This window comes from Triticum aestivum, chromosome 4B (assembly GCF_018294505.1).
Source record: "Triticum aestivum cultivar Chinese Spring chromosome 4B, IWGSC CS RefSeq v2.1, whole genome shotgun sequence".
NCBI classification, from domain to species: domain Eukaryota; kingdom Viridiplantae; phylum Streptophyta; class Magnoliopsida; order Poales; family Poaceae; genus Triticum; species Triticum aestivum.
Window position 1 is genome coordinate 625,301,143 of NC_057804.1, and position 14,800 is coordinate 625,315,942.

The window sequence follows — 14,800 nt, forward strand, 5'->3', positions numbered from 1 at the left end:
CCTCTCGGATACGAAAAAACACATTATTTTTGCTTCCATGAGAGGCACGTTTTTGCTTCCATGTGAGGCACTCGGAAAAGAGAAAAACATGTTTTCTATTTATTTTTCTTCCGCGAGAGGTACTTTTTTTTCGTCCGAATTTTTCATGGATTTTTTCCGTCAAAACCTATCAACATGTGATCTATTTTTGAAGATCTCGACCCGACGGATCCAATGATGAAAGCGGTTTAAGATTTGGACGCACGGTTTAGAAGATAAAACATTTCAATTAAATGGATCTAAAAAAAGGGAAATCTCCTAGGTAGCGATAAGTGGCGCACATGCAGCACGCCACTTGTCCCAACCTGGGGAGGTGAAAGTGATCTTTGGAAGAAATACTCCTGAATTAGTGATTTCATTCAATATAGCCTTTGCGTATGTTCACAATAGCTGTATGTGTGTCGATTCATCTTCCTTTCCATTCCTTTTTTCTTTTTTTCATATTTTGTTCTATTTTTTATGTTTTAATTTTATTCATTCTTTTATCTTTTATCTTTATCATATTTTACATTTTTTATTGTTCCTTTTTCTTTTCTGCTGTTCATAATTTTGTAATTTTGTAATTCGTCACGTATACCAAATATGTTCAAAATTTTGTAATGCCCGTTGTGTTGTTAAGAAAAGGCTCACATCGTATTTTTGAAGAATGTTCACCATGTGTATAACAACTTTTGATGTGTACTTTTAAAAGGTTGATCATGTGTTGTTCATCGTGTATTAAGATATATTCATTTTTTGTAAATATTTCAGTGAATATTACATTTCTCCGGACTGTATCTACAAACTGATCATCGAGTATTTTAAAAAGGTTCAACTTATTTTTTTAAACATTCGATGTGTATTGGAAATGATATGATTTAACTTTTTAAATTAATATGTTTGTATAAGAATTTTAAACAGACGGTGAACAAGTATTTGATAGATGGTGAACATATTTTCAATAGACAATGAACGATTTATTTAATATGTGATGAACATTTTCTTAGTACGTAGTGAACATTCCGTTCTAAATTATCTAGTTTAATACGCGATTAATGTATCAAAAAGTTTGTTGTGTATTTTAGTAAGATGTGATTTTTTTCAAAAGATGCATGCATTTTGTTAATATATATTTTCAGAAATACATGATAAAAAATTTCTACTACATGTTGAAGCTTTTAAATAGACGTCGAACTGTTTTTTTTAATATAGGATGAACATTTTATCAATACATGATGAACATTCTTTTTAGTCATGAACACTATTTTGAATTACATGAAGAATTTTTAAATACACGGTGAACAACTTTGTAATATACTATTTGTTTTTGTAAAATACGATTTGAACATTTTTAGGACATTAGTAAATTAGCTTTTCATGCATCTCTCATTTAAAAGGAAATAGGTTCTTGTATATCTCTCATTTAAAAGAAAAAAAATGAAGGCAGAGAAAAACTTGAGAAGAAAAATGAAGGCAGCGAAAAAAAAGAGAGAGGAAAAAAGCGAACGGAACGAAGCTGGGCGTAGGCGCTGCGGTGAGCACGTACGCGGCAGTCAGCCACAGTGCGGCCAGTCCTTGTGAGTGACGCGCCCGCATCTTGCGCTGTTTGACCCGTACGTACGAGTGCTTCCACAGCCACAGCGCCGTCAGAGGCGGCCCCACCCACCATTGGCCGGTCACTCCACCTCCACTGCACCTGCTCTGTTTTTGCGTAGCCACCACCTACTCCCGTTGGAGCGCAAAACAAAAACATTCCCTCCCACCTCTCCCTGCTCCTCCCGCTCGCTCTATAAATATTGCACGTTCTGCTCTGCTCCTAGCTACCATTACTGGTAGCACCATAGCACCTCCTCAGCTTGAAGGCCGCAAGCAGAGCAGAGCAGAGCTCACTCCGTCCGTCACTGACCGCTCCGCTGCGATGAAGGTAATCTGATCGATCGACGATGCCATGGATCTATGCATCTCTTCCCGCTTTTTGGTTCTCTTCTGAACATGTTGCTCATGTTTTTATATACCATGCAGAAGGTGCGGGCGAGGCCGCGGCGGATCCCGGCGTTCGGGGAGTGGAACTACTACGACGACGGTGGGTACGGGTACGGCGACGGCGACGGCGCCGGGGACTGGCCGGTCACCCAGTGCTTGGACTCCGCCATGCAGGCCGGCCTGTTCGTCTCACTGCCGACTTCACCGAAGCCACTCAAAAAGGTGAGTACGTACTGCATGGACTCGTCATCCTTTTCGAAAAAACGCATGGATTCTTCATGAGCAAGCACACGGATTCTTGCCTTATGAGTTGTGTTACTGATTTTGTAAACAACAGAGGAGTCCTTCTGATTGCATCACACAGTCACATAGATTACTACTAAATGAGTGTTGTAGTACACGTATAGAACGAGCTACTTTTTGGAAAAGTTCGGAGCATTGTAGAAATGAAGAAACGCAAACGTTTGCGGCAGCCGCCCTAGCAAAAGGACTAGCAAAACACATGGAGTAGTACGAAATACAGTCATGACGTCCAGGAATAAGCCTTTCACTCTCCCGGTGTCGAAGTAAAAAAATGCCATTGTCCTAAAAAGACAGCGAGCCCTATAGCTATACAGCTGCTCGCAGTGGAAATGCTGTTACTTTTTGCTGTAACCTCTGTGCTCACTATTACTAGGTGGTGAAGTGGAGCGACAGCGGCACGCTGGAGGTGGACGGGGAGCAGAGGCAGAAGGTGGTGGTGGGGCTGCGCGAAGAGCACGGGCCGAAGAAGGAGGGGAGGGGGAAGCCCATAGAAATTTACCTGAAGGTCCCTCACGCCGCCGACGGCCACCTGAGCACCACCGCAGGCTACAACAAAGGTCACAGGGTGCGGGCGGTCAAGGCCGTGGACGAGGACCTCTACGTGATCCCGCCGGACATGCTCTGCCACAATAATAACCCACGCGTAAGTGTCTGACCCATGGGGCCCCGACGAAACCTGAAGGATTTGTCGTGTTTACTGCTTAATTATGGTCTTATCTTACCAACAGAGGAATCATGCACTCCACTACTCGTTCACTGTTAAGCTATGGTCTTATCTTATACCGTACTGACGATTGTTTATTTGGTTCCTGCGGCTGCAGAAGCGGCTGACACGAGTGTTAGTAGTGCTGTTTAATTAGGGGTCTTATCTTACTGACGGGTGTTTTATTCCTGCGTGCAGAAGAGGCTGACGAAAAGGCTGTGGATCGGGTGCCTGGGCTGCGTCTCCGCCTAGGGATCGTAAACCATCTGGCCTTGGCGTGCGTGCGTGTTGTAAAGAGAGGGAGAAAGAAAGAGGAGCGGAAACCCATGGGCCATGATGCTGTCACGCCATGTCAAACATCCTCTCTCTCTCTACTATAGTCCTAGTATTATGCGTTTTACTATAGGATGGATGGATGGATGGATGGACGGCTTGATGGACGGAGACGGAGACGGAGACGGAGACGGCGACGTGATGCGCGGCACGCGGCAGGCAGGCAGCGTCATTTCCCCGTGCCAAACGCCCACTCGAGTGCTGCTTTCTCCTTCCACCGTTGCGTGCATCTTTCCCGATGGGCTTTGCTACTCGATGTGTCCATGTAGTTGGAGACTTGTTCTGTGCCTGTCGAGCATGCATGAAAAGAAAATAACAAGGGAGGAGCCATGGCGGTGGTGTCTTGTTCTGCACGACTCCAACCGTATCTCTTTCAGTTAAATCCATTGCTCTTTCGATGTCTCTTGTCATTGCTCTTTCCATGTGTTAGCTTACGACGTAGGGTGTGATTGCGCGCTGATTCTTTCCGGCCTCGCTGACTGATCACGCGATCGCCGCTTCATGCAAACGCGTGCAGGGTTGTAGCCGGACGGCATCAACCTGTCCACGAGCGTTCGCAAAGTCAAAAGCATACACTAATACTCATTACTATATGAATTGTGCTAGTTCTAGTTATGCTTTTTGTGGACGCTCGTGTCCGCATGCATCCCTAAACGTGTGCATGCAACACAACAAGGTTGGAGATAACAACCTTCACACATTTTGCGTTTCAAGACCAAATATTTCTATCTATCAAAAAGTTCCAAAAACATGCATATAGATATTTGTTAATAACCTACTCTTAAGATAATACTATGACGACCCGCAGCGTGCATTAAAATAGAAAACTTAAACTGCAACACTCCTGACCAGTGGCGGAGCCAGGATTTTCGACATGGGTATGCGAAGTTTTTTTTCTACACAACTATATAATAAGAGATAAAAAAGTTCATAATGGAACTGTAAATTATTCTTTGTAGCGACATATGTCCAATAATTTAGCTATGTTTCAAGTATAAGGAGAATTATAATATGTCTCTACGATCGCCTTTTTGGGAGCGAGAAATGATGAAATATTTCTTTATTTGCATCAAGAATTTACGCAAAAAGAAACTGGCCGAGCAATCATATTAGGATTGGTCTCCAGTAATTTAATCAAAACAAAATTAAAAATTAAAATAATCATCTATTGTCGATTAAACAATTTGGAGAAAATGTTAGAAAAAAATAACGAATCACAATGAGACGATTGGTGAAATTCCGCACGCAGCTGTTGACGACTTGCCTGCTAGACGGGCATGGCGGATGCGCCGTGCGCAATGTGTCGTTGCCGATCGCATAATGCAGAGGACGTGTGTAGGCAGTTGATCGGCGGCAGGCCGCAGGCGGCGATCCACGATGGACGACTCGGCGGTTGCTTCCGATGGCAGATGCGGCCAATGCGCGATGCCCTAGTTTTACGATGCGGCAGTCCAATCTGCGGAATTGCAGTCGCAGGTTGACTAGACGGGCTGGTTCCTGGACTTCGATGAAAAGCCAGCGTCAAGCCTGAAGGACAAGGCCCAGTAGCACTGTACTAGCAACGTAGCAGCCCAATAAAGCCCCTAATGGTGCCGAATCGTTCTCTTCTTCATTTCTCCATCCTGTACGTATAACTAGGCTGCCATCCGCTATATACATGCATATAGAAGCTTATATACTGAAATATTTTTGCAAAAATCATCGGGTATGCATTGCATACCCTTGAATTAGCCTAGCTCCGCCCCTGCTCCTGACGATCGTTTTTACCCAGGTCAAAAATGATGTTTTATTTTACAAAAATCATTTCACGGCAAGTTTCTAGAAAATTTCTATTTGCATGATTTTTTGCGGAACGCATAGAGATATGGTTTTTTTTTGCTAAGTTTTGTGGAATGGGTTATGCTGTTCTGGTGTACCTAGTGACGGAGTTGATTCCGGCAAATCTCGCGCAGGTGATCTTGAGCTAGTAGCCTAGATAGGATGATAACAAGATGAGGAATTTTGCCTGGGTTCGGGGTCTGAGGAAATAATACCCTACATACTGCTTGTGTTGTAGTACTGATTTGGGATGCGTACAAAGTACAGGTTGATGTACCATTAGATCGTTGATGTTGATCTGATAATCCAAGTTATAATTAGATGATCTATCGACTAGCCCTGTCTCGGTTTATATAAGATACCAAAGATGTAGGATAACAAGAGTTCTAGTCGGCTATGTTGGTGGAGAGGAGTCCTCCACGAATAAGGAGTCTTTGTTTTGAATGACAAGGCTTGTGTAGTCTTCCTTGTATGCGTCAAGGGCTGCCTGGGGTGGCCCAGAACGAAACCAACAAGGGTGTCCTCAGCCCAGCCTACCTGGTTGGTGAGAGGCCCGCTTAGCCTAAAAAATAACCTAGATTTTTTTTCTTTTTGAATCTGTAACCTGTATATTGATCTCAATTTCAAAGAAAAAAAAAGAACCAGCTTATGTGCACCTAGGCTCTAAAACTCCGATGTACATGGAATTGCTTCAGTAGTCAGATTTGGGCGTTGAAAGATCCCTCATTGACACATCCCTGATGTATGAAATTCCGGAAGGTGTGATGAATAGTCAAAAACGATGACATCATGACATGCCCAGGAGGTGACTACTTGAGTGATGTATGAAATTTGGGAAGAAGCTCTGACTGCATAGCAAGAGAATGATGGCGCGCCCAAGGTGTGCCACTGATGTGGTGACTACTTGAGTGCCGCCTCTCTCTTTTGGTGTCTTCTTTCAGATGCATCCTTTTGATCTTTCCCGATGTATGAAATTACGGTGCGTGACTGACTGACTGACTGGCCGGGGAAAGGCAATGAGTACTATTAGAACCAGTAGTACGACTTTGCCCTGGGAAAGGAGGAAGTGAACCTAATTAGTATCTGGTGGGTGCCACTAATTATCATCTAATCTCTTGGACTATTTAGCAGCTTGACCCCTTCATGACAGACTCATTGCGCGATTATCCCTTTCAACGAGCTAAATTATTGATGAATCACAACGACACTGCACTACCATTTGGATTCTTTTGCTCCGTACAGAAATTAAACCTGAACTTGTAAACCAACAAGAACTTTTTTGCAATGTGGATGAACATGAAACCCCAAAATATTGTGGCCGACTTGGGGTGCAACTTTTCTCCGGCAGCTCTCCGTAGAAGAAGCGCTGTTGGTCTGGTCTGCGGCAGTGCCCTGTTGAAAACAGATCATCGCCTTCACAGTGTCATCGTCCATGTTGCCGGCCTGTGTCTTGACGTCCTCCGGCCTAGGGTGCAGCAATCATGGGAGCGTGTGCAGGGTACGCCCAAGCCAGGTGCAAAGAGTGACCTTGGGGTGCCAAACTCTTCTTAGCCTAAACGCTGCAGTGCGAGGCTAGCTAAAAGCATGGTACTAGGATCGACATAAATCTGCTCGTTGCCTGCAGTGAGTCAGGACAGGTTTCTTTAGGGATAACAGTTGGTGTTGCACGGGCATAAGACATCTTGTTCAGGTCAGATCAGAGTGGTGTAAGATTGGATGACCATTGTAAACACTAGGAAGACTATCCATGCGTTATGCCATGAGTCCTTCATAAACACATTTGCTTTTTACAAAGCATTTGTACTCGAGCAATCTGTTAGTTAGACACACCACACGCCCAGGTTTCTCATGAAAACGCATTAGCTGCGGGCCCATATGCAAAAGAGGAAGAAGATATGCCATATGTACCGCGGTTTAACCCTTTTTTGTGTGTGGAAAATACCTTGGTTTAGTCATAGGCATATGAATTTTAGTTGCTACCAAGCAGATGAGGGCTGGGGCTGCTGATAAGGTGAAGACAAACTTGTATACTTGTTAATTTTAATTTTCCATGGTGGGAGTTTCTTTTTATCAACTTTGAACTGTGTTTGGGCGCTGCTCAGCATCGGCCGACCGATTCGGTCACCGTACGATTCATACGTGCACAACCTTACGATCCTCAACTCCACCTCTCTCGCCCCAGCAACACATTCCTTCATCTCATGCCTCTCTTCCCATCAGCGTGCATTGTGCCCCTCCCATGAAACACCGACCACACTTGGAGCGGCGTCAACCGTTCTCGGCAGCATCCCCGCAGCAGCACCCGTCTACTCTCAGTGGCACTGCCTCGCATGCTCGCACCATGTAACACACAAAGTCTCAATGTCCGTGTAGCATCGACGGCCGTTGCTCGCAGCACCGACGGTCGTCGCTCGCAGCATGTCGTCCTACTAGCCACAACTTTGGGCCTCTGGACATAGTTTTTTCTTTTCTTTGCGAGAACAAGCCTTTCATTTCTTAACCATCGGGCATCCGGTCGTTCTGGTACACAACATTAAGTTCATCATGTCCGAACCGTAACTACACGGCAGTATGTATGCTTTGAAGCCCTAACTGAGCGGGGCGATGTGACATTCCAACATGTTTATTTTTTTAAAAACACATTCCAACATGTTTCTGTGCACATTCTAGTACATTCATATATATCAAAAACATATCCTATATACACGTTAACATTATTGAAATATATTATTAACATTTTTTGAAACCTAATATTTTTATGACTAATATGTTTCATACACATTGTACATTTATGGTATTCATCAAATAAATTTTTATATACATGTTTAACATTTTGCAAATACAAGATTAATTTTTATTAATACATGATCAAGATTTTTCAATAAATAGCAAAAACAAATCACACATAATGTATAACTTTTTTGTATACTCCAGGAACATTTTTAATACGCATTTAGAATTTTTTAAAAACATGATATTTTTTCATACACATTGTATTTGTTTAGTATGTATTTTCGAATACATCATTTTTTTTCAAATGCCTGATTAACTTTTTTTAGTGATTAACATTTTCATACAAATTGTATATTTGTTGTATACAATTTTTGTATAAATGAGAATAATTTTCTGTATACATATTTAAAATTTTCTAAACACATGATCAACATTTTTTCATGTACATAGTTTTGTTTTCTATATATTTTCTGTACACATGAGAAACATTTTTTATGTGTACATTTAACATTTTTCAAATGCTTGATTAACATTTTTCAATTAATTTATTAACATTGTTTAAAATGCTTGATTTGTTAAAAAAAGTGATCAACCTTTTTCATAGACATTGCATATTTTTTGTATATGTAAGAAACATCTTCTCTATACACATTTCACATTTTCAAATGCTTGGTTAACATTTTTACAAATGCTTTATGTAAAGTATTTTTGTTAATATATATTTAGAATATTTCAATGTTAAACAAAAATAGAAAAGGTATAGAAAACAAGGAAGTGAAGAAACAGAAGGAAAAAAATGATGCAGTGGCCTGTGCCCTCCCACGTTGGGAATTTAGTGAGGCGCCTCACGCGAGCGCAACCTATGTCTGGCAATAAGCGAGACATAGGCGCGCCAGTCGAACAGTCGAGGTGACGCTGAAGAGAGCGCCAATGCGGGTGCGCAATTCTGGCATTGGCTTGTGGCCTCCCGCGCGGGCCATTTAGTGAGGCGCCTGACGAGAACGCAACCTACATCTCGCTGTAAGAGAGACATAGGCGCGCCAGTCGAACAGTCCAGGCGACGCTAAAGAGAGTGCCAATGGGCGGACACAATTCTGGCACAAGATTTGTTTTGGTTGCCTCTTTCCTTGGTTAATTTTATCATTTTAAAAATGTTCCAAATTTCTAAAAATGTTTGGTGTTTTCAAAAAAATTCATAAATTTTAAAAAATGTTGATAGATTCAAACAATTGTTCCAAGATTCATACAAAATGTTCACAAAATAAAAAAAATGTTTAGTGTACACAAAAATGTGTTCGTCATAAATTCTAAAAATTTCGCTATATATTTGAAAATGTTGAGCCTGTATTAAAAATTGGTCAACATGTATTTAAATATTTTATTTGTAAAATGTTAATTGTATATAACCTAATTTATTCATCATGTATTAAAAATGTCACCACGTTTTACAAAAAAGGAAATCTCCAAATATTTTTTGAAATTTGGAATATTTTATGAAAACCGAAACTTTTTTACAAAATGCATTTATTCTGAAATTTTGTGAACAAATCTATAAACAGAAAAAATTCTAGAAACTATGTTCTATTAAAAGGCGATCATTACAGGAATTTGGGAATATTTTTAAGATGGGATTTTTATATTCCGAACAATTTTTCAAAATTTCCATGCATTTTTGGAAAAGAAAAAAAGGAAAAGGAAAAAGTAAGAACCGAACACAAAAGCCATGAGAAAAAATGAAATAAAAAATAGAACTTGAAGTAGAAAACCGAAATCTGTAATACCAAAAAACAAAAGGAACCAACGCACAACAGAAGAAAAAAAAACAAAAAACAAAACTTTTTGCAGCTACCTATAGACCGGGTTGGCCCAAGTCACTACTACTGCGAAACGAGTGGTATCCGCTATCAGTAGCCCGTGGGAGGTGAATGAAATCTTCCCGACTGACCTGTTACAAAGCCGAGTCGTCCGCTTTCTCCTACAGTGATCCATTTTATCCCATCAATTCACTCTTTTTCAGGCCTGGAGAAAGTGAACTATATAAAAGCCGGGGTGAACTGGAATTCAGTTTGCTTCCTCAATTTCAGGATTTCTCGTCCCTTTAGTGCTCCACCGTTGTCTAACTTCTTAAAATTATATCGCTGGTTAAGTGGTAGTACAATCCAGTGTGGAATCAACTAGATTAGGCTGGTCACAATGGGCAAGAACATAAGCTAGTAACTTACACACTTCCCTAGATTATGTTACTACCTCCATAGTGAGTAGGAACATCTATGTAGTGTCATGCAACGATGTATTTATTAGGTTATAGACTCATTGTTTCTTGGAGTGTGTGATGTTACTCGTAAGTTCCTCCCTACTGTGACCAGCCTTAAAGGATATCATCTGCCTCGAGCTTTGAAACCTACAGTGGGGCTTTTCATGACTGGGCTGCTTAAATGTGAAAACCATCAGTTTGTGTCGGAGCCGCTAACGAACACACTGAGCGTCAAACAGGGTGACGACGCCTACCTTAGCCACAACTGGGCCGGCCCATTTAACGTGCACTGTGAGGATCGACGCATTGTAGCAACCCCAACAGTTACTAAAAAAATGTAACAACCCCAACTGTATACTGTAGCGACTTGGTAATTTAGCAACCAGTTAATAGTCGGTTATTTCCATTTAATTGTTGAAAATATGAATTTTTTTATAAAGAACTATTTCTTTTTGAAAGCGCCAACAACATTTGAAATATCGGATTATTTTCAAAAAACAAGATCTTTTGAGAATTCATGATTATTTGTTGAAAAATTAGAACAGTTTTTTGAGAAAATTTAAGCAAAAGTTTGGAAACGATTTTACTAAATTTAAACAATATTCAAAACGAACATGTTTTCTGAATTTGGGAACGAATTTAAAACACAGGTTTTTGAAATTCCAAAACCTTTTTGGTATTTGTGATCCAATTTTCAAAACAGGATTTTTTTTGGAATTTTCGAACATAATATTAAAAATCTCAGACAAATCTAAGACAATTTTGAAATATTCTGATTTTTTAAGGATGATTTTGGAAAAAGGGAAAAGAAACCATACAAAAAACATAAAATGAAACAGAAACAAAACAAAAAACTAAAGAAAAAAGAAGGAAAAAAGTCCCTGGCCTAACCGATCAGGAACCATCTACAAGCTTCCCAAAAAGGGATGCGCTGTAGTATAAATGGGCCGGCCGATTTACATTGCAACCAATGCGTTTTGTCGACAGTGTGATCTTTAATGCGTCATATAGGATTCACATGCACAGTGAACGCTGTGCAAAGCCGATCCACGTGCTCTCTCTTATGGAGATCCATTTTAGCTCATGAATCTACTCTTTTCAGTTCTGGTGAAAGTGACCAACACCAAGGCCGGCGTCAAATTGAACACCGCTTGCTTCTTCAGTTTCAGTTTGCTGCTCACTTAAGCTCTCCGCCAAACTCTTGCCAGCTGCCTACCATGACCTTTTTTTTTACGGGGGTAAAATGATGTGTATTACTCAAAGCAAATAAGTTCATCCCTACACAGACTAGGGATATTAGCCGGTCCAGAACGGAGCCAAACAACCGTGCGGTTCTCCGATCTACCAAATTTTGCTAGAACATGACTTACATTATTTTACTCTCTAGGAATCTCTACTCCTAATGGAGCAGTTGGTAGTCTCGCTTCCAGGTTTTTTTTTGTCCCACCACTTTCGTCCGGTTTTTTTTCGTAGGTTAACCGTCGTAGATTTTTTTCGTCGCCTCCCCCACTTCATCGGTTTATTTTCACTTCACCCTCTCACACAACGAAAAAAACTGAACGGATCAGAACTTTCCATACTGACGCAAATTATTTAGTAATGTATTTATGTAAAAGAATCAATCACAATCAATCTCTAAAGATCAAATCTAAATTAATTAATCTTCATAACGTTTGTTTCTTTCCGAATCACGTCCATAACTTTCCTTCCTTGTTTGGGCAGAAATTGTTTGGTAGCAGAGATTAGGAAGCTTCCTATGAGTGTAGTAATAGGAAGTATTCTTTTTCTTGATGATTCGTTTCCATGCATGATGATAGTAAATTAGGCCAACATTCACCACTATTTATCAACGTCAATCGTATCCATTCCTACCAGTTTTAAGGGAATCTGCTCGCTATGTCTTTTTTAAGGGGATCCGCTCGCTAAGTTGTCGTCGCACGTTATTTTCACAAGCAATTCCCCTAAAAAAGGCGTGGGTATTGGTAGTTGAACGCCCGCTAGGTTTTCCGCCTGCCCATCCTCGCGCTGTGCCGCCGCCACCCGCCGAATTTCCAGCCGCCCGAGCCCGTTAACTTCGCCAGCCATCGGGTCGACTGCCCCCGCCCCAAACCCCCATCCCCGAGCACTAGCTATCGCCGCGTTGCCGCCCCAAGCTCCACGCCACCGGGAACGAATCAAGCGCCGTCCCGACACCGCCGTCGCCGGCCCAGCACCTCCAGCCTTGCATGGACAGCTTCAATATGCAGTCTCCCTTGCTGCCTCACCTTCTGCCAGCGCATGCAGCGGCGGGGTTGGACGCGTGCGTGCTTGCTAGCTTGCTCTCCGTGCGTACGTACTTGCTCTGCGTGCGTCGCACCGGCCAATGCGCATGATGCGTGTGTGCCTGCTTTTCTGTATGTGTATGCCAGCGTGATGCGTGTGTGCGTTGCTGTGTGTGTATGATATAGATGGCCTGAGTGTGTGCATGTTGTGCTCTGCTCTCTGTTGATCTATGTGTTGGTGCTCCTGCTATATGTTCATGCCATACAAATGAAATTTGTGTTAATCTTCTGACATGTTGAGTTGGTTCTTTCTGTCTTCTGAGGGGGTGAATGCAAAGCAGTCTATTAAGCCAGGCACTATTGCTGAGCTAAATTGACAAAAAAATATTGGTAGCCATAGTTGTAGTTTAAATAGTAGCGAGTTGTCTGATATGTATAAAGAGCCCGTTGCAACTGAGCCCGTTGCTAAATTAACAAAAAAGGTCGCCAGTGTCACTTTATATGTATGAGAATATTAAATGTATTATTAACATAATTAATATTGAACTCTTAAAGTTAATGTGGCCCCGTTGCAACGCACGGGCGTTCTTCTAGTATGAGTAACTACACACTCTCTTTGATCCAAAAAAAACTTGATCTTAGAAATTACCATGCCGTATATGGATCTATTGTGTCTTGTTGATGTGATCATCTCCACTGCCATCTTGCTATCATACTCCAGGATGATTGGAAGTTCCGTCCACTGATGCGCCAAAGCCAATCCTTCCATGCAGCCAGCAAGCTCAGCATGCAGGACGCCAGGGCAGGACCAAAGAGAGCGGCAAGCCAAGAAGATGATGCCGTCATCCCGGTCACACAATATCATGTCAACACCTGCAGTACCATCGGCCGTAGATAGAGGCCCATCAACGTTCAGCTTGGTCCATCTTGTAGGAGGAGGCTGTCATTTAGAAGGTGTAGGCTTTGGAATTTTCGCATGTAATAATGGCTGAGCCACACCAGCATTGAATAAATAGATTATGAAAGTATATCTAATGGTCGGTATATTGATATTGATTTGACATTGTTTATCTTCTTATTTTTTATATATACTTGGTCAACATTTGAAAGCATTGACTTTTTAACTGAATTTATATGCCATCTATTTTGGGGATGAATTCCTTTGGTCTAATGTGTTGTGCTATGACAGGTTGTCAATTCTCCACTTTGCTTGTGCAAGTACTTCGGCAGATCATCTTGAGATTGACGAAGTCGTCACGGACGCTTTCGTAGTCGACGAGCGAAGTTCTTTTTCCAGGCGTGTACATTGGTGGAAGGAGACGTTTCCGTCGACTACGAAAGCGTCCGTGACGACTACGACCCTGTGGGCTGGTCACGAGCGGAGTTCCTTTTCCAGGCGTGTACATTGTGGCTCCAGGCGCCTACGACCCTACGCACGTACGTGGCACCGCCGTGTTTCGCCTCGTCACCCTGCAGTCCATCGATGGATTTTTTTAAAGGAGGAAGACCCACGGCCTCTGCATACAACCATTTTATTAATTATTAACACAAGTCCTTATAAAGTCATACAACAGTAAGACTAAAGCCACCGTCTAAGCAACAATTGTCGCTACTCCTATCCAGTTGATGAAGGGCGCTGATAGTCTGGGCCTAATACCAAACAGACCTCGCAGCCAAACCTAACATCTAAGACCTAAGATCCCAACTAGGACGCCTGTCGGGTATGGGCACTCACCAGTCCGTCGTGCTCCTCAACCAGGATGCCTGCCGGGTATGAGGCCGCCGCAGTCACCTGCCACCAATCCATCTTCAGAGTTGTACTGCAACATCTACCTTGCCCGATCTAGCTGCCGCCGACGTCACCACGACGCCAGACAACGTCACCCTCCTACGCGAGTCCATCTCCGTGCATCGGGCGCCGAGTCTCCACTGCGCCACGCCGCCGAGATCCGCCATCATCAATGTGCAAGATAAATCACCGCTCCTCCTCTTGTCCCCTCCAACCAGCACTTGCTCCAAACCGATGCCCCATGAGGGAGAATTACACCGAAGGCGCCTTCATCGTCTGATCCGGTAGACCGAGATCTAGGGTTTCCCCCGGAACTTCCCGATCAGGTTAACGTGACCCGCAACGACGATGCCTCAAGAAGGGAACGACGTCCGCGACGCCGCCATCGTCCGCCAAAACCGCAGTCAGGCGGGATTTTCACCTGAAGCCACGTCGTCCCGATCTCACGACTGTCTGGAACCGAGCGGAACCTTGCCATGAAGATGTATGGTGCCGTCGGAAAGCTGGTTGAGGACATCCAGCAGCCCCATCCCGTCCCATATAATAAAGTTTTGGCTTCACTTATCAGTTGTTCTTGCTTAATATTTTTCTCGTTCTCCAATTTT

General features: G+C 42.6%; 1 protein-coding gene across 1 annotated transcript; it reads left to right on the forward strand.

Moving 5' to 3' along the window:
* The first annotated feature begins 1,788 nt into the window (after positions 1 to 1,788).
* Positions 1,789 to 3,726, forward strand: LOC123089465 (uncharacterized). The gene is made up of 4 exons (XM_044511142.1): positions 1,789 to 1,942; positions 2,041 to 2,223; positions 2,678 to 2,947; positions 3,206 to 3,726. The coding sequence occupies exons 1-4, from the start codon at positions 1,937 to 1,939 to the stop codon at positions 3,257 to 3,259; spliced, it is 513 nt and encodes a 170-aa protein (XP_044367077.1). The 5' UTR covers positions 1,789 to 1,936; the 3' UTR covers positions 3,260 to 3,726.
* Positions 3,727 to 14,800: the final 11,074 nt, after the last annotated feature.